This window comes from Gadus morhua, chromosome 20 (genome assembly GCF_902167405.1).
Source record: "Gadus morhua chromosome 20, gadMor3.0, whole genome shotgun sequence".
NCBI classification, from domain to species: Eukaryota; Metazoa; Chordata; class Actinopteri; order Gadiformes; family Gadidae; genus Gadus; species Gadus morhua.
Genome location: NC_044067.1, coordinates 13292241 through 13313020, shown reverse-complemented (window position 1 = coordinate 13313020; position 20780 = coordinate 13292241). Strand labels below are relative to the sequence as shown.

Here is a 20780-nt window from a genome sequence, read left to right as displayed (position 1 = left end):
ATTTCTATTGAAACACGCAATTTCCCTCCCGCCCCCTTTCTTTACATTACGTCCAATAATCACTAGCCACAGAGGAAATAAATGCACATTTTGGGATTATGATTTGTAAAGACTTTTATTTTACACATTTACACATTTATAATACATATATACAATACACATTATTCCTCCAACTTAATCCGATTTTACACAGTCCATGGACAAGAAGAAGAAGAAGAAGAAGAAGAAGTATGGAGTTTTTATGGCAATGAAAATGACAAAGCAATTTTCTAAACACGTAATAGAAACGGATATCCCTCCTCTCTCCCCACCATCGGCACATTCGAAGCATCCACCTAGAGGCGTTCTTACGTTCTGCTGTTGTTTTTGTAAGAGCCAATGAGCATCGACCTCCGGACTGAATCCCCATTGGTCCTTCACATCTTCTCTGGCTGACCCCTGACCCCTCTGCCCCCCAGGCTCAGCAGCGAGATGGTCGCTGGGTAGGTGGTTCTTTTCCCCCTGACGGGCATGTGGTACCTCACCTGCTTCCAGAACCTCCGAGACGGAGAGAGATTCTCTGCTCCGAACCCCGAGTCCAGCCTGCCCTTTTCTTCCTCCCCTCCGTCCTCCTCTTCACCTCTTCCCCTGCACCTCCTCCAGCCCACCCTGCTCCTCCTCTGGCTCTTCCACCAGCACAGCACCCCCTGCTTCTTCCGCAGGTGGAGCACCGACGGAGGGAAGAGTGCCAGCTGGTCCGGCCCAACCTCCTCCATCTCCACCAGCAGCACCTTGATGAAGATGACACCCAGATTATTATCACGCCATTACTACCATATACTAATGTGTAATTCACTACAACCATATTCTAATCGACACCATTACTACCATATACTAATGTCTACTTCACTACAACCATATTCTAATCGACAACATTACTACCATATACTTATGTCTACTTCACTACAACCATATTCTATCTGCACCATAACTAACATATACTCATTTCTACTGCACTCCAACCATATTTTAATCCGTACCATATCCACCACATACTAATGTCTACTTCACTAAAACCATATTCTAATCCACACCATTTCTACCATATACTAATGTCTACTTTACAGCAACCATATTCTAATATATACCATTACTACCATATACTTATGCCTACCTCACCTCAACAGTATTCTAATCCAAACGGTCCCAAACCACCGTAATCACACTACTACTTCCTACCACCATATTCTAATCCACACCATTATCACCATATTCTAATCGACATCATAACCGCCACGAACTATTCCCTACTTCACTACATCCGTTGTCTTATCCACACCGCTTCTGCCATATTCTATTCTAGTCCAAAAAACATATTTTTATCTACATAAAAAAAAAGCATTTTGTAATTACATAATTACTGCCATATTTTAATTTACACCATAACTTCCATATTCTAATCTCTACTTCACCTCAACCATATTCTAAAATACACCATTACTGCCAAATTATAATATATCGCATTAGCCTACTAACAATTATAATATACAGCATTACGACCAGATTATAATTCCTCTAGCATTACAATCAGATCATAATCTCTGCAGGATTACAACCAGATTATGATCTAAAACAGCATAACAACCAGATTGTAATCTACCCATCGTTGCAAGATTATAATGAACATTGTTATAATCATAATATAATTTATGCAGTTAACAAAAGCATAACATTGAAGACAGGCACGTGCCGTCCTTATAGGCAGGATGGGTAGCGAAATATTTGCAAAAGCATGCTCCCAAAAAAATAGTTCCTCTGTAAATCTTTGATCCAAGGCAATTTAAATAATGTGATTGTCACATTAACTATCAATAGTTTTTTGTCTGTTAACATAAAGTTGTGGATGACGGTGGCGATTCTAGTTGAATTTAACGTGTCATGCAAATAAGCATAACCCTGCATGCTGCAATAAGGCTGCCCAACTGAAATGTAGGGTCACCGCACACTACTGATTGAAGATGCACTGTGCAACTACTACGTACTATTTTAAATAACTATGATGTCAGAATAGATATTCATAGTTTAAATTCCTGTCCGATTTACAGATTTACTTGACATCAGCATTCCTTACTTACAGGTAACACCAGGTGGGGTTCCTACCTTGATGGATTCCTCCAGCAGTGCTTTGTGCATGACCAGCTGACATTCAAAGCTCAGCTGACATTCAGAGCTCTGTTGCCCTTCAGACTTGGGTCCAGGGAGGCTGTGTCCAGGTGGGGTCTGGGAAGGCAGGGTGTGCCCATCACCCTGGGAAATACTGGAGTAGGTGTTGATGCTGGGGTGAGGTCGGTTGCTGGAGCTCTTCACAGTAACCGTCTCGCTGCCGCAACCGCCAGAGTCGTCGTTGGCGTCATGGCAACCAGTGAAGGTGGAGGCAGTGTAGATGAGGATGAGGCGACGGCTGGCCCTCATGTTCTCCTCCAACGAGTCTACCAGGGCTGAAAAGAACACCAGAAAACACATCATACAGTAGCTGAAAGAAGTTTCAGTGTGTTTGGGTGTGTGTGTGCGTGTGTGTGTGTGTGTATGTCTCACCCTGTCCAGGCAGACAGTCTCGCCCGGGGATGAACAGTTTGTGTCCGCAGCGTCTCTCTAGAACGAGAGGCAGAGCCTGGAGGGCGAACGACTCCAACGCCTTCCCAGCATTCCGGGGGAACATCACATACGCGTCAAACAGCTTCCCGTCCGACTCTGCGTACAAAAGCACACCATTAGTCGGTCTTGTTGTCCCTCTGCACAGTTGCCTGCATGTCCATATTTGAGGATGTACTTAAAAACAAAACTAACTTTAGAGTAGCCTACGACTCCAAACCCTGCATAACCAACTACATCACTCGGAAAAACACAATATGCACCCAGTGAAGCCGATCATCCATGTGGAGAAACAAGGCTAATGCTCTTTGTGACGTGCTTCAGGGTAGAGCTCTGGCTCCCCAACATTCTGAACGGTGGCCGTGTACGTGTCCTGTGGGTTTTGGCTGTTTCATCTATACACTCCATCTCTAACCACTGTGGTATAACTTCCTGTCACATCGATATCTCGGTTGGTACCTTACTGGTTTCCTTCTATTCTGTGTGGGCTTGTGTTTTGTGTGTGTGTGTGTGTGTGTGTGTGTGTGTGTGTGTGTGTGTGTGTGTGTGTGTGTGTGTGTGTGTTTGTGTGTGTCGCAAGACGTGCAAGAACAAGCGCGAAGGTGTGAAAAAGCCGCTACGCAAACATAATGGAAACCTTGTGGGCGACTGACGTCTGTGTCACCTGGGGGTCGCCTTAGCTCAGGAGGTAGGGGGGAAGGTTGCTAGTTCACTCCCCGGCTCCTCCTAGCTCCTCCGAGTGTCGAGGTGTCCTTGAGCACGACACCTAACCCTAACTGCTCCTGGTGAGCTAGTTGTCGCCTTGCATGGTTGATACCGCCGTCGGTGTGTGAATGTATGCATCAACCGGAGAAAGTCGCTTTGGATAAAAGCGTCTCGCTAAATGCCCGAAATGAAAAGTGCGTTACCTGTGTTTCTGTAGAAGACAGGGAAGGCCCTCCTGAAGCACAACACAATGTCCAACTTGAACAGAAAGTAGAAGACCGCGGTGGAGATGAAGAGCAGCGCTACTCCGGCCAGAGACATCGCGATGGGGACCAGGTGGTCGGGGTCTGGGGAACACACCCATGTTTTTGACAAAACATAGGCTTCATTTTTTGCTTATAATCATGGTGGTGCATTCTGACGCAGAGTCTGTCCCAAGCTAGCTGAGCGGGGAGCCTAGTTAGGCAGCAACCCCGGCATTAGTATATATAAAATTACAGTGGAATTATTTATGCGGTTCACACACACACACACACACACACACACACACACACACACACACACACACACACACACACACACACACACACACACACACACACACACACACACACACACACACACACACACACAACCTTTATCTACCAAGCGTAATTATGTGGAACGACAATTTCTGTATTCCGGGATTTCCTGAGAGAGAAATTTGAGCCATTCTCAGGGACCCCCACATAGACATTCAAAAACACCCACGACCAACCCCACTCCCACACCCACCAGCGGGCAGCAGGGTGAAGCTTGCGTGGGGAATCCCACGAGCGCTATAGGCCAGGCAGGTGTAATTGGCGTAAAGGTCCTCCTCCCGCACCTCCTTGATCCAGAGGAGACGCTCCTCCCAATTCCCTGGACGGGGCATCTCCACCCTATGAGACCTGGACCGGGACAAAGAACAGAAACCAGGGTCAGAACCAGACCCAGGGGTCAGAACCACACCAGAACCAGTGTCAGCAACATACCAGGAGTCTAACCTCGGACTTCCTGTGGATTTTTTATATCTGAAGTTCACATTTTAAATGTAATTTTTTTTAATGTTTTCATTATGTTGTTTAATTTTCTTTTATATAGTTTTCGTTTAGTTTTCTTCTTATCCTGTTGAATTCTCTTTGTTTTCTGGTGCGTTTTTTCTTCAAAAACAAACATATGGTTTGGAAGGTACTTAAAACAAATAAACCAAATTTACATGAACATTTTCATGACAAGAGTGTGGCGTTAGAGAGTGTGTATTTACTCACAGCTCCCACTAAGTGGCGTTATTACTCACTGCCTAGGCTTCACGTACACGCGGTCTTCCTGCTCTCCGATGAAGTCGTCTTCCTGCTCTTCGATGAAGTCGTCGTTGACCACCCACTTTACGTACACATTGTGTTTCCCCACGCAGGGAACAAACACCTTGCACAACTTACTGAAGCTGAAGCCTACAGAGTACACAAACACACAAAAATATAAATAGAGTAACAAATACACCCACTCACACACAATTTGCATACCTTGGATGAAGATTTTTTTTATCATTCCTTAACCAATGAGAGATCTCTCGGTACTCACCAATCTTAGCCTTGATCTTCTCATTGGCTGGCGCGTGGACTTCAGGAAGAAGAGCATATTTATCTGAAAGACAAATGGTAGCAGCTATTAAGCACAGCGCTGGTATCTAGCTTACTGCTAACGAGTATCACTGCTCATTAGCTTACTTCAAAGTAATTTAAGTAGTTGAACTAATATTATTTTCTATTGCTTTCAATTAATCTTGTTTTTGTTTTGTTTTATTTTGTTGTTCCTTGAAAAAAAATTATATATTTTTTTTTATTTGTTTATGTATAGAGGTGGGGGTAAGTCACTCATGTGCAAGTCACAAGCAAGTCTCAAGTCATGACCTTCAAGTCTCAAGCAAGTCCCAAGTCACTGTGGTGAGAATCAAGCAAGTCACAAGTCAAGTCATTGCTCAGGTCAAGCAAGTCACAAGTCAAGTCATTCAAAAATCTGATGATCTAACCCAGTTTCCACATTTAAAAATCGGTAAAGAGAGTGGTTCATAAGTTGAGTTTTATTTCAACATTAACAATGACAATGTCTTAACAATAACAATAACTCAAACTATTCAAAACATTCCAAAACCATTATGTGAATAGTTTGAAAAGGTTTTTATGATCATTACCTCCAACCTATGAACAGAATCAAATAGAACCTCTAGGTGGCTGTATATGAGAACAGTTCAAGTAAATCACTCAATCTCCCTACATGTTGTAGAATATTATTTGCAACACATGGCATCAGACATGAAAAAAAAGAATATTTCAAAAGTAATATCACATACACATACTGTAGGAAGGGGAAATAGTAATACACAAGCCTGAAAGCTGGTAGCAATCTTGCTGCCTCCTCGCAACGTACATCGACTTACAATGTATTGCATTTGCAAAGAAAATCATTTGACAGTACTTTGTCACTGAGTTCTGAATGATGGGGTCGCATTATCACCCCGCCATGGCTGAACACACGTTCAACAGGTGCACTTGATGCAGGGACTGCCATAACTCTTACCTCCACCTTGAACAAAGAGGGGAGGGTGTGCCTGTTCATGGCCCAAAACCAAAAGCAGCTCTGTCCATCACAAATGTCCAGGTAGTGGTTCAACTGAATTTGGGGACTGGAACTTGAACCCTCTTAATTTTTTTGCGGTATGCTGAGAACAGCCCAGTTTGACGCCCTGGCTCTGACGGTGTAATTTTACTTAAAAATTACTTGAAATCCTTATCATAACCCACTTACAGCCACTGAGTTAGAAGCCTACTGACATGAAAAATTAAACAAGTTAATCATCTGTGGAATGGGAAGGGCTCGAAAAACTCCAGCCAATGATTTTCAGAACCACCGAGTGGCATTGGACAGTAAGTACGTCAATCAAACGGTCGTACTGCACTCCCCCTCCCCCGCTCCCCGCGAGTGTCCCCTTCGTGCGCGTGCATGTACTCAAAGCTCGTGACCCAGAGCACGCTTCTGTTTGTTGTTATCCTGCGGTAGCTACTGGAGCTAGTTTACTAGCTAATCCACATTTTGACCTAGCATAAATAAAAGATACGAATTGCAGTTTAATTTCTTTGTTTGTTCTTGAATTAACGTAGAATGGAGCAAAGACTCCTGGGATTGGGAAATGCGTTTATCCAATAAACAGATGGAGGTCAAGTCTATTTTCGGAAATGTAGGGGGATATATGAGTGGCCCCACGTCGAATGGTATGACCCAAGATACGTCAGACAGAGAAAGCGCGCAAATTCGAAGGTACCACCTTGTCATTTGTTTACCCAGGTGCCATGGCAACACCATTAATACCTCTCATTGGCTGAATCTTTGAGAACGTTGTAGACTCAATCGATATAAGGTCGCGGGGAGACGAAGCGCTGTTCGTTTGTATATTTTATTTACGTGACCATATTTTTGTTTTATGTTAAAAAAAATGAATCAAAGAACCAGTTCTTCTTGTTTTGGGGAACCAGTTCTTGTCGTTCACGTTCGGGATTCGTTCGTTGTGAACGAATCGGTCGCGACCGACTCATCCCTAGTTCACACCAGACGCGACGGGGCGACAAGATCCCATAAAAAGTGAACGTAGAGACGCGTATCCGGCGAATTTTTCACGAGTGAAAACCGGCGACAACCGGCGACAAAACTTGTCGCACCACACTTTCGCCATGCACAGGCGAGCGCGTTCACGAGGATTTGTGCCGCGACAAATTCGCTCGAGTTGAAATATTTCAACATTGACGCAAATTTCCCGTGATGACAGCAAATCAGCGTTCAACAGCGTGGCCACTGAGTGACATGTGTAAAGTAACAGCCAATCGGCGTTCAACCGTCAAACTCAGCGCAGTGCAATCCGGGGTGAACTGCAGCATGGAGGAGAAAGTGATTGTTGCCGTTTGCGACTCCCTGAGCTCTATATATAATAGTATATAATATAATTGTATAAATAAGATCACGGCCAAAAGCTCTGTGCGTCTCCGGATGGCCGTAGTGCGGGGAGCTCTCATAGGGATTGGGCTTCTCGGGGTTTGTTTACTGGCGTGGCTATGGTTTCGGGTCTTGTGTGTTCCAACGGTTTATTAGGTAGGCCCATCTAATAAATCTCTGTCTAATCAATATTTCATTCACTGCCTCTTCCGTGGTCATTACAATATTATGAATAGAATGCGTCGGGTCCTCCGACGTCTCTCCCTCTTCCACAAAAGGTAAAGACAAGGCAATGGTAGTTATCGTGTTGTGGCGCGACAAATTCGACAAAACTTGCACAGCGACAGATTATGATTTGTGGCGCGACAAAACTTTGGCGACAGCGCGAACGGGGGACAAATGTCGCGTTTGGTGTGAACGCACAGTAAGGTTCAGCTGGAGGTCTGTGATGCGAGCCGGGACGTCTCGGAAAACTGTAGTTCGGCGGAGGCCGAGCTACCGCCTGTGCAAAGGATGGCAGGGAGGTTGGAGCGGGGGGAGGCTGCGTCCAGGGCATGCAGGTCTGCAGAGCCTCACCCTCCCGTTTCTTTTCCTCACAGTGGCGTTGCATGGTGGTGGCGGGGCCGAACAAGCCCTTTGGATCCACCGAGATGTCCAGGAGCTAAACTTTCTCGCGGTGAGAGAGGTTGGATAAATTGAGCCAACGTGCTCTCTCCTGCGCCACCATGGTGCCCATAGCCCTTCCCGAAGCCTGCACGGCGCATCGGTGAATCCGGAGGCATAGGTCGATCACGACACACATCTCGTCCCAGAGTTTGCGGTCTATGTCTCCCGATCCTGAAATCTCGTCCTGTAGCTAAGCCTGATACGCCATCAGCAAGGATAATGCATTGAGAGCTCGCACACCAAGAGCCACAGACTTGTATGCCTTGTCGGTCATAGAAGACTGGAGACCGTCCGTCTTCAACGGGAAGCTCGGTGCGGACGATGTGGATAGGGCTTTCTGACCCAGGTGGAGATGGTGAGCGACCAGCGGCTCCACAAGTGGCAGCTTGAACAGTCCTCTTTGCTCCATGGCTACGCATTCCAGCGTGGCTCCCCCCTGGATTGGGCTCTTTGATGAGAATGGCGGTGACCCGGTGCCTCTTCCACACACTCGGGGAATAAGGGGTGAGGTTGTCTCTCCACGCTTTTCAACCGGGGTAAACGCTTGCCTTCATACCGGGAACCAGTCTTTTCGGGTGGAGCGCTTAGCCATTGGATTTCCAGCTTGGTGGCAGATCACCTGCACACATCGTGCAGGCTCGTGCCGATAGCCGGGGAACCGTTGTCATCGCCTCGCCGTCCTCTTCAAACAGGGCTGCGTCGTCCGAGCCATCGAGTGAGTCAAGCTCATCGTGGGCATCGCAGCCCTCCAGGTATTCGGACTCGGTCATTGCCCTTAGGTCCTCTGGTTCCATCCTTCACCCCAGTCGATGCTTGCGCCCGCTGTGGCTACTTGAGTCTGGCCGCTAGGAATGGGGGACTCCGACAGCAATGGGTCTTCGTCTGTCAGGCTAACATGGTGAATTAGGAGTCATTTCATTGGGAGTTATGTGCAGTGGTCGCAGGTACCCATAGGAGGTGCTTCTCGGTAATGTCTCAGCCTGAGGCACTCGTTGCATGTGAGGTGGGTATCTTTCTCAGATATATGGTTCCCGCAAACGCACACCCGTCCAGGCTTTTCGTCCTTCGTGTTAGGAGGGGGGGAAGCCATGGCTTAACTGCCGTTTGGAGACTGGCCAGTTGTTTTACTATTGAAGCTTTGCGGTTTTGGTCTAGCTTACCAGCTAAACGTTTCAGCTTTCCAGCTAGATGTAGTTAGATTTGCAGCTAGATGTTCCCGTCGACTAATGTTTGGATACAAGCTAGCCACTGTAGAAGCGAGTAACCACTGTTTGGAAACAGGCTGGTTAAAGATAGTTGTTTGGCGACAAGCCAAAGCGGTAGTCTGTCGACTACCGCTTAGTAGGCACTAGCGCCGTCACTCTGTGGACAGTAGTATAGAACCATGGCACTTAGTAGTATCGTAGATCGTTACTTCTGAGCGAGAAGAGGTAATTGAATGACGCAGTACGCACGGTCAGATAATTATATAGGGGGCTGACCCGGGCTGCGTAAGACGTGGCCAGCAAATCATGGCTGGCGTAGTGATAAAGTGCTTCTCCCGATCTTCCCGATAGCCACTCGGCCTCTGCTTTTGGAAACAGCCGGTTGGGAATCTAAAAGTTTGCATGCCTTTATTTCCTTGATGCCTATCATCTACTATCCTTTTGCTTTTATTTATGAGAATCACACACAGTATTGCCACTGTATGGAAGGCAACGCTTCCGCTTATCTAGAGCTGGTTTACCAGTACACAACTTTTAAAAATGAGCAAAGTATTGCCAACAGACGTTACAACGTCAATCAATAGTAAAGTATGTGATATGATGGTTGATTCTTTTTTGTATTGAGTGAGACGTTCATGTTCCGCCATGTTCATTCGCGTCACTAGTAAACCATACGTCACCAACTAGGCAACTTTGTAATCAAATTTGGCCCGAGTTTGCCGAACGGAAGTAGAATCATAACAGCATGAGGTTTCGTTCACGCAAACTTTTGACGCAAACATTCCTTTCCGCAAACTTTTGACGCCTGCTTATGGGGCAGGCAGCTAGCGGATCGTGAGGAAAGATCAGATGAATGAGATAATTTATGTTTCAGCCTAGAATCGCTGATACAACCTTTAAAACAGCATGGCTAACTACCGGCTTACCGGTTACTTACAACCTACGGCTTATAAGCTTACCATTAACAAAGCACAACTTTTCTAGCGTCACTCTAAACTAGCATTATGGGTAACTACCATCAATCAATAGCATTTGATGTAACGTTACTCACATGATTCGCAGCTCAATAAATGTATCGTCCTAGTAACAGTAAGTAGTATAAACCTTAACCTATACCTCCATTACCCTGAGCTAGTCTTAAACTAAACTGGGGTAACCTAAACTTCCACATTAACTAGCTATAACAAACACTAGCTTGTAATGAGTGAGTGAGTTTTCCCCCATGCTAACCTATGACTTCTGCGTTGATGGTCTCTGAGACAGAGCCGGCGACCCCTGCCAGGTCAAAGGTCAGGGTGCAGGTGTAGGAGCCAGCGTCGTCAGGAGTCACCTTTTCCACATTCAGTGTGGCTATGCGCCGGTAGGTGAACCTGCCAGCCCCGTCCTCTATCAGGGAGCAGCCCTGTAGGAGAACACATGACCTCGTGACCCTTTGACCTAATGGCTCCTTGGCCCAGGGACCAGTTCAGATCAAAGATTCTGCGATCAAAGAAACTGGTTGCACAACGTCCCAGAGAAAGTTGCAGCCGTGTGAACTGGTTAGTTGAAGAGCGACTGATGCCGTTGGATGGAATCCAAAAAGCTTTATCTTGTGGGGTATCTTTAATGGTGGGGTTTACAACGTATTAAGGGTTATTAACATTAACAGAATCATCTGTTTGCGGCAAGATTTACGGTGGTTATTAAAAGCACGTTATAATTTTTACATAACGTCCTGACCCACCTGCTTTACCTAGTGTTTGACATTGTAAGTACTTATTTTAAAAGGGGTAATCATAACAATGTAACTAGTGAAAACATCACTGCATTGATATTTTGTTTCTCATCAGTTGCCAAGAAGCATAGCGATATCATTAATTTGTCATTTTTTTTCAAATTGTCTCTCTTTTTCTCAGTGCAACCACCTCATACAGCTTCACATTGCTGCTCTTTATAGTGATGCGAAAATTCCGCATTCAGAATGAACCTTGTACGAATCTTGCAAAATAATCTTGTGATTCTTCCGCAAAATAATCTCGTGATTATCTCGCAACCAGTTGCCGGATTCAAGCAGTTTCGCTGAGAATCATTGATCTGAACTGGGCTTAAGATCACATTATCACATGAAACAATGAATAAAAAGATTGTTAAACAGTAACCATACATTATAGAATTTAGATCACATCATGACTTGAGCATCATCTAGTAGTCAAACGACACAGGGCAGAACTAATCTAAGATCAAATAAGACAGACATTTATGGTGTTCCGCATTTTCTTATATTTTTCACTGAGACAAATCGATAAATCAAATCAAAAAATCTTGCATCAGTGGCTGTCACAGTGCCTGTAAAAAGTCGTCAATCATTTCATTTGACACAAATGAAATGATTGAATGGCTCTCCTTTATGTTTACCTTATTGCCCAGCTACCCGTGTGCACTCTGCCCTTTACTGGATCATTCACAAGGCTAGGCAGACCTATTACTAAAGCTTGCACATTTGTCATGTGTTTTAGAGGAGTGGCTTTGGAGCGAGCCCCAAAGGGAGGACTGGGTTTCTTCGGTTTAATACTTTCAAGATCTAGCTTACTCCGACTGGTTCTCCAATTTGCCTACCCTAGCTTTGATTAAAGTTCAGTTCACTATTTTTGACATAAGAGCCTATCAACATGCTAGAATGTCTAGCATGATTCTAGATTGTAAACGCCATTATATTAACAATGTGTCTAGCATGATTCTAGAGTGTAGACACAATTATATTAAAGGGGACATATTATTAAAACAACACTGACTGCCGGCGAAAAAAAATCTTGCCTACCGCTATTCGCCTGTTTCATTCCCCTCTGTTTCAGTCCCTTCAGAATGCGCTGTTTCTGGTGTCTGTAGCTTTAATGCAAATGAGCTGTTGCCCACCGTCGAAGCTTCGGCGGCAGTCTGGTCGCCGTCGAAGCTGTCCGGCCGCCGCCAAAGCTTCGGCGGCAGTCCGGCAGCTCCGGCGGTGTACTCCGGGAGCTGAACTGCGGCAGAAGCTTTCCGGCTGCTCCGGCGGGTGAACTCCGGGCGCTGAACTGCCGCCGAAACCGGCAGGTCCCGCAGGGGTAGTTCTCGGCGGCAGTCTGGCAGCTCCGGCGCGGGGAGCTAGGCGGCAAGTCCGGCAGCTCAGCTCCGGGAGTACAATCCCTTTCTCCTCCATGTCGCAGTTCAATATAGACCTCAGAGAGTCAAGGCCAAAGTTCTTTCCCCCAATTCTTCTCAATCATGGCCAAGATACACCACACTACGAGTCTGTACTTGTTATCAAATTATCAGAGACGTAGTCTCTCTTCATAAAGACGCAGTCTTTATGAATCATAACATCATCAGAGGCGCACATAGCTTTTGGCCGTGATATTAGCTATAATATTATATAAATACCCATATATAATATTATTATTATTATATTATATTATATTATATAAACATAGAGCTCCAGGAGCAACAATCCCTTCACCTCCATGCTGTGGTTCAGTCTGACAGCTCATTGGTCAATGGACAACAGCTAATTTGCATTAAAGCTACAGACACCAGAAAAAGCGCATTCTGAAGGGACTGAAACAGAGGGGAGTAGCGGTGGGCTAGATTTTTCCTAAAAGCTATTTCCAGCAAACAGCTTCAAAAACATGTTTTCTGGAACTCAGATACTATGTTTAATGATGGGAAAACACCATAATATGTCTCCTTTAAGAAAATACGATATAACTTTGCATTCCAGTGGCCTCTCTCGTGAGTTTGCATCAGCAAAGAGCCTTGACTTTCTGGCCCATAGTTGACGTTATGGACAGAAAAACCTAACAATAATCTGATGCAAGTAGCAATATGTCTTCAAGCAGCACGGTCAGTGTCTGGCCAGGGAAAGGCTTACTTTGTACCAGCTGATGGAGGATGGTATCCCGTAGCTGTCCAGCTTGCTGATGTAGTGGGCCAGGGGGCAGGTCAGGGCATCGTGCGACCTGCCGGTCAGCACCTGGTGGGCATTCTTGGGTCGCCCACAAATGCCGCCCCCCAGAGGGGGGTCCACCACCAGTTGGATGGCCTGTCGGAAACAACCAGTCGGGGTTCTGTTGATGAGACGGATGGACATTGAACAGGCCTGTGACAAAATCCCCCAGAAAGGTAGGTCCAATTTATCTGAATTTGCTGTAACATACACATGCTTAAACACACAAACACACACCCACATTCATGTTTAGGCCTACTTAAGCCAAATCTTCCTTCATGACTTTCGAGGAATACACAGCAATGTAGGAAATCAAGGAGGTTGAAGTGTTGCATACAAATGTCAACTCTTTAAACCAAACAGTACCTCACAACACACACATAGTCCCCAGCGTCCTCCAGCGTGATGTTCAGGTGCCACAGCGTCTCCCCCCGCAGTAGGAATCGACCGGTCTGGTTTACCATCTCCGTCCCATTGTGCGGATCGTACCAAGAGATATTATAGGGGAGTGCAGTGTAGTTGAAGACATTGGGGGACAGCAGTGTGCTGTTGAGCATGGCCACATCACCAGGGACAGAGAACACGATCACAGGCAGCCGACGGGGGAAACAGTTCTCTGCAAAATGACACCACACACACACATCACAAACCAACAATAATTGAGCACCACAAGGCAACATCACACACCATAGCGCACACAGCTATACACCATAACACACACCAGCAGTAGCTGAATTGGTGAAGCTGGTTTTAAATATCATCACTATATTATGAGTCACATTTCAATTTAAATTGTTGCAGCTTCAAAATAAATGTTGAATTCCGAAGAAGTTATTTTTATCTTGTGCAGCAGGACAGAAATTATCTTAACCATCATATCAAAATATATGACGTCAGCTTCCTGTTGAGTGGACGTTTGATAGTAATAAACATTGTTGGTGGTTTCTGAAATGCTGGAGACTCAAGACACCGTCCAGCCCTGTGCTGATTGGTCTACTCACCACGAATGACAACACTTCCTGCCAGGACACACAGGACACATGAGAGGAAGAGGAGAGGGACCAGGAGCTGTCTCTGGACCATAGCTGTGGGATACAATCACACACTGAGTATAGGGGACACAACCTATTATTAATGTGCATTGAATGTTAAACATGTGTTGATATACAGACACTGGCATGCGTGTGTGTGTGCGTGTGCATGTTTGTGCGTGTGTGTGGGTGTGTGAGTTCTCTCTTGGTCAAGAGCAGACCAGCCTCCTCCTTCCCTGGTAGAGTGAGCGAGCAAGGAATGAATGACTCATCAACAAACACTATCCAGTACGGTCACTGCCTGGCACTAAGCCCTGGTTTGGTGCTCAACTATGCTCTTGTGACGGTTAGTGTACCACCATAACACCACCTCATTATAAATCATGACTGACTCACAGGTAGCATTACCCTAGAACCTTTCCATTGTACAACACACACAGACACATACAATTATTTTATACCCTGCAGTATCTAGTATTTTTCCACCTCTATGCATGCTGGGATGTCAGCTCTGTCAAGGGTAGTTCGAAGTTCTGAATCACGGTTCAAAAAGGGTTTCCATGGCAACCTTCTTTTCTTCAGAACTGTAGATTGACACACTTTATAAAAATACACACGGTACTTCACGAGAGCTTAAAAGTAGAATGCACATTTGACCCGCTACTCATTCTTCACTGTATTTCAGACGTTCACTCATTTTAAGGAGCGTAAAACAATGTGGGTCAATCCATCACGTGCAATTTGATATCCAGCCTTGAACCTGCAATTTTGTACCAAGTTTTACTTAGCCTGTTCTTTGTGTACTAAATTGACATGGATATTTCAAGTACTAAATATCTGAGTTATGACCGCACATCTGTGGTAAAACGGTGAACCAATTGAAGCGAATCAATGAAGCTTAATACACACATGCATGGGCACAGGCAGGCAGGCAGGCAGGTAGGCAGGTAGGCAGGCACGCAGGCAGTTAGGCCTACTTCATTCAAATCTTTATTCATGAATGTAAACAGTCATACATTAAGATGAATGTAATCAAGGTCATTTGCAGTGTTAAATGCAAAACGTAAAGCTTTTAAAACAAATATAAATCCAGTAAAGTAACCTATAGCGCTGAGTTTTTGAGATGGCAGATTGAGGTACACAAGAGTATGCTGATGTAGCTACACTGAGGAGCCGTCCTAGGATTCAGCTCGTCATCTCCTATTTATCACTATCAGACATTTAGCAGATTATTGTATCCAAAGCTACTTAAATGAATTCAGACACATGTCATTAAGGAACATGTATGACAGCTCACTCTATTTTACAGATGTACCCTCAAACTTCCCCTTTCACAGGCACAAATCCTTTTGGGGAAGGAAAAATGACACATGGCTTTGGCATCACTTTTTGGCCTGCACTAAAGTCAGAACACTTTGTTTTGAATAAAATCAAACTTGCTTGGCTTACTGACTTGCTTACTGACACTGCTCGCGTCACACAACTGCTAGCTTATTTCTCCCCCTTCAAAAGTACAAAGCTAGAGGGGGGTCGGAGCTTGGGGACGTCAAACCAATTAGTGACGTAGTTATTTTTTGCAGATTATCATTCTTTTTCCTTTTTTAGAAATGTTCCAAGTGCACCTTCGAAGTACCCCCCTAGGGTAACGCGTACTCCCAGGGGTACTTTGAAGGATTGCATGTTGATTGAGGAGCAGTGAGAAACACTGCTCTAGGATGCCTACAGATAGACTGCAGATATCGGGGATGAACCCAGAACATTTCAACTGGGTGTCGAACACCCTTACCACTAGAGCCTCCTATAATCCTCCGCACCTCACCTCCTTACCGGTCCGATATCCTCACGGCAGCAGAATAACCCTGCTCACAGTTTATGGGAACAAATAGTAACAGCCTCCTTGTTTCCAAGAACTTCCAAGATCAGCCAGAGAGAGAGCGAGAGCGAGAGAGCGAGAGGGAGAGGGAGAGGGAGAGCGAGAGGGAGAGGGAGAGGGAGAGGGAGAGGGAGAGAGAGAGAATCTAGAAGTCAGGTTGGAGAACCTCCTCCGGCAGAAGTCAGATATCCGGAATCCAGCCCAGGGGAGGGTGCCGAGCGTGGGATAAGAGAGGGCCTGGACGTGCTGCTGCTACGTCTGGTTACTGTGGTGCACTGACTCAAATGCAGAGCATACCGTTAACATCAGGGAGGGGGCGGAGTCATTGAGAAGGTGGGTGTGGCCATTGAGTGGTGGTTGGGACTCTAGGAGCCACACAGGTTCAAGTGGTTTGGCGGAACAGCGTCAGCCGGTGTGCACGCTATCTGTGCGCAGTCATTCACTCCACCTCAGTAAAGGATCTGGAGTTGGTCCCAGTTTTCGGTGCAGAACCCTAAGGCTGATCACAACTCGTCACCTGACAGACCGAGGCAGGTGACGAGGTGACTCATCCCCAGGGTGTTGGTTTGATGAAGTAAAGGGGAATGTTTCGGAAGGGGGGGGGTCATGACCTCCACAACAGCCCTGGTACAGCACATGACACATCCTTTTACTTGTGAAAAAAACATGTTCTTTCACAAGTTCTTTGTCCATGGAAAGCAGCGGGCGGAGGGGAATCGAAAACGCTCACTTCTGTTTGCTGAGAGCATGTTTGTCTAAAAATGCACACGGACAACTGAACCCAAGGTCCCGACGAGAGGTCAAGCTTGTGAAATGGAAGCGTGCGTTTCCCGCTCATGGGATGGGAAAGGTACAGAACAAATATCGGCTGGTCAACTAGCGTCCTTGTTCTGGAAACTAACACGTAATGATCAGGACTTACATCATGACCTCTTACACCCCCCACTCTCTCTTTCTATCGCTCTCTACCCCTCTACCTCCCTCTTGCACCCTTTATTTCTGCCTCTACCACTCTCTCTCTCTGTCCATCTTCTATCTGTCTGTTATTTGATAATAACTAATTACATAACAGTTATGATGTTGGGATAATGAATATAATGTTGACTCGGAAGGTTCAACAAACACAACCTATAATTAATACACACTGTGTGCCAATGACACTCTGACATTCCATGTTAGAATGCATCATTCCTGGTCATACTTTCACATCAATAAGAACGAGATGCTTGGAATTCTGACTTTAAACCTGGAACAAAAAAACCCACATAATCAAGTAATCCTCTTCGGTGACATGCTATTATAGCGATGGTTTTTCAGCCTGCTACACAAGCCGTGGTCTATGAGCATTCTATGTGTACTGTACGTGGTGAGTTAGCATGCTCCATTAGGGATGGGGTGTTAGGATGCTATGTTGGTGGTGGTGTGTCAGCATGTTTTGTTTAGGATATGATGTGTCAGATGGTTAGTCATGCAGGGAAAATGTGTTGCAGTTCCATCCCGTGCTAAATATTATCACATGAATAAGTCGATAAGATGTAATAAGGTTACTGCCTTCCCAAACATGGTCCACTGAACCACACAAAAGGATCTATCTATATAGATATCTATAGCTAAAGTATAACTATAGTATAACTTTAACATTATCCATAGGACTTTTTTTTATATTCTGTATTACATATTTATTGTCCGGTCATAGATTACAAACCTGGATGTAATTATTAATTTATTAATAAAGTCAATTATTTAATGCTAGTTTTTGTAGTATATCATTTATAATATTGAATGCAAATAAATGACTACGCTACATTCACCTATTCACACCATACACATGCACCAAAGGGGGTGTCAACTAAATGCATCAGCTTAACAGGAGCAGTTACGGTTAGGTGACTTGCTCAAAGACATCTCAACACTTGGGGTGAATTGAAGGAACTGGGGAACGAACCAGCAACCTTTCTGTTTCCAGGCAACCTGATATACCTCCTGAGTCCCTGCCGCCATATAAAACCACCTTCAAGGTAAAATCGTCATAAATAAACATTCAGGGTCTTGATTTGCTCTTAACTGCTATAAGTGTCTGCTTCTGGATTATCATAGTGAAACAATTTATGTTTTCCGTTCCCACCATTAAAAATCAACACAGACTTTAATGTCAAAAACATGCACAGGGCAGTCAGAAGTCAAATCAGATGTATTTCCAGAGAATCTCCACCACTGTGGGAACCTTTCACCACACATGATTGAATTAATATGCGAGTGACATCCAGTAGCAAGTATGTCTTTATAACGGTACAGAACCACTTAAAGCCCACTACAAGCTCACAATCTGTCGACATGAGCACTGAGAGATTGCTGATTTAGTGATGCTAACTTGACGATGTCAAGGAGGTCAACCACAAACAGAATTTATTGGTGAACTCAAAAAGACACCAAATACACCATCCAACATTTGTTCCAAAACTGTTTAACAGACAGATGTCCCCTCAGCATTCTCTTATTGCTGTCTGGTTTAAACACACATCATCAGGTGTCTTGTGGTTTTACATGCCTATTGTGTTGGAAATACAAGCGTCCTGTATCAAACATCTTTCTAACACGGTTAGTGAGGTCCCCCCCTTTTTCTGTAAAGCGTCTTTGAGTGTCTACAAAAGCACTATATAAATTAAATCAATCAACAGCAGAGAGAAAACTACCTTCAACCCAAAATAACATCTTAGTTTAACAGACTAAATATAAATCATCTTTCTTCTGAGACCGTTTTCACATACTATCAAGCAGTTATTATTCTGATCAATCTGGAACTTTCTAAAACATAAGATTTGGTTCTAAAACCATTTCACCTCAGATCCTCTGACCTCCGCTGGATACAACCATTATACTAAACCTCCGTCCGGTGTGTGTGTGTGTGTGTGTGTGTGTGTGTGTGTGTGTGTGTGTGTGTGTGTGCGTGTGTGCGCGTGTACAACAGTCCTAGACGTTCTAGGGATTATCAGTGAGCTAGCTAATTCAACTTGACCTATAGGTCATAGGTCACCGGGTCGGAACCATGTGAGGGGATACATCCCAGAGTTAATTTAAACATTAGAGCCTCTAGAGGAGGATGAAATGGTTCAGATGGAAGGCCCCTCTGACCGCAACCTGAGAAAACATTTCCTATGGAGACCCAGAAGTATGCAGGACAATAGAAGACGCTTCCTAGCAGACACACACACAAATATGTGTGTGTGTGTGTGTGTGTGTGTGTGTGTGTGTGTGTGTGTGTGTGTGTGTGTGTGTGTGTGTGTGTGTGTGTGTGTGTGTGTGTGTGTGTGTGTGTGTGTGTGTAACGTTAGCTAGTTCAGCTGCTGTTACCTTATCTGCGTTTGGATCTTGTTTGGGTTTTAGCAGGAACGTAATGCATGGACTGGGAAGCCTCCTTTTGAGCAACCCGTTGTTTGTGACTCGTTGTTTGCGACGTCGAATTCACCTCCGTGTGAAATGGAAAATGGACTTGTGCAAACGTCACATAACACTTTAGTTTACAAGACTCCCCTTGCACTGGTTTCACCCAGGGATATAAGGTTTCCCTGTCTTTCTTGTGGCTGCATTTCCTTTTAGTCGTACGGGTCGCGCTCTCCTCCATATCTCCTGCCTTTCTGACCTGATTGTTTCTTGTCGGTGCGCGTGCCCTTAACCGGCGTCCGCGTCCCAGTTTGATTGACATGATCAAACAGCCCGCCCCTCCACCTGATGACAATCCTCACTGCTGTCTCCGCACACAGCTATTTGATAATTGCCAGATTATAAAACACGCATTTCCATAAAAAAAATAAAAAAACGAGTCTGACTGTCAATAACAATGCGGGACAACGTCTCAATTTGCGGGACGTGTACAAAGTCATGGAAATGCGGGACTGTCCCGGGACATCTGGTCACCCTAGTCCCTCATAGCAGCCGATAGAGGAAAGCACGAGAACCTGATATAAACTGTGATAAGGTGCTACTTTGTGTTCGTGTTATCGTGTAGGCTATAGACTCCTAAATAGACACGTTAAGGAAGGCAGAGCGCAGATACCCGTTGGTGTAAGATAGTATTCTTTAATGTTACATCACATTAAAGGCTTTTTAATTGCACACCCACTTGAGTGCCTCGGCCTACTTTAGTGGTTATCACTTTCTCTCCTTTTTCCTAAATTCTATTTTTTGTGTGGTGTTTATTTGACACCATATCAATCTATCTGATAAGAGCAGTCAATCTGTCAATGGGGATTTGACTCAATTAGTTGATGTAGAGACAATTGATGACAACCCACGTGTTCGTCCAAAGCGGTTAGTTAGTTACAACAACGCCAAAGATTGAGTTCTTAAAAAGTCCTACCAGGTTTGTGTTGTGCCAAGCTTCCAGCGGCGAAATGAGGACTCCGGACTCAAGTGACAGTGGAAAGTATTCGTGAAAACATATTTCTCAGGATATTGTACAGGTCTTCCGACGCTGGGCTAGCTGAACGCTTAGGTATGCAGTTCTCAGCTCCGAAGTTCCTCTTCTAGACAGAAGCGTGTGGTGCAATATCCTGAAGAGTATTAGAAACTGGGTGTCCCAATCTGATTGCGCAACAGTCGGGAACAGAGACACGTACCACCCACACACACACGCGCGCGCGCGCGCACGCACACACACACACACACACACACACACACACACACACACACACACACACACACACACACAC

The 20780-nt window shown here is 45.0% G+C and overlaps 1 protein-coding gene across 4 annotated transcripts; it reads right to left on the bottom strand.

Moving 5' to 3' along the window:
* Positions 1 to 96: 96 nt before the first annotated feature.
* Positions 97 to 20622, bottom strand: LOC115533680 (interleukin-1 receptor type 1). Of its 4 annotated transcripts, none has more exons than XM_030344296.1 (12): positions 20429 to 20622; positions 14169 to 14252; positions 13534 to 13783; positions 13093 to 13288; positions 10443 to 10614; positions 4939 to 5001; positions 4655 to 4808; positions 4111 to 4265; positions 3540 to 3683; positions 2575 to 2730; positions 2140 to 2477; positions 97 to 770 (listed from the first exon to the last, which is right to left on the bottom strand). In XM_030344296.1, exons 2-12 carry the CDS (start codon positions 14248 to 14250, stop codon positions 417 to 419), a joined length of 2064 nt encoding a protein of 687 aa, XP_030200156.1. In that variant the 5' UTR covers positions 14251 to 14252; positions 20429 to 20622; the 3' UTR covers positions 97 to 416. The 4 variants fall into 4 exon arrangements, with proteins under 4 accessions (XP_030200156.1, XP_030200159.1, XP_030200157.1 ...); XM_030344299.1 differs by lacking the exon at positions 20429 to 20622 and adding an exon at positions 19423 to 19774; XM_030344297.1 differs by lacking the exon at positions 20429 to 20622 and adding an exon at positions 16018 to 16353.
* Between the last annotated feature and the right edge of the window lie 158 nt (positions 20623 to 20780).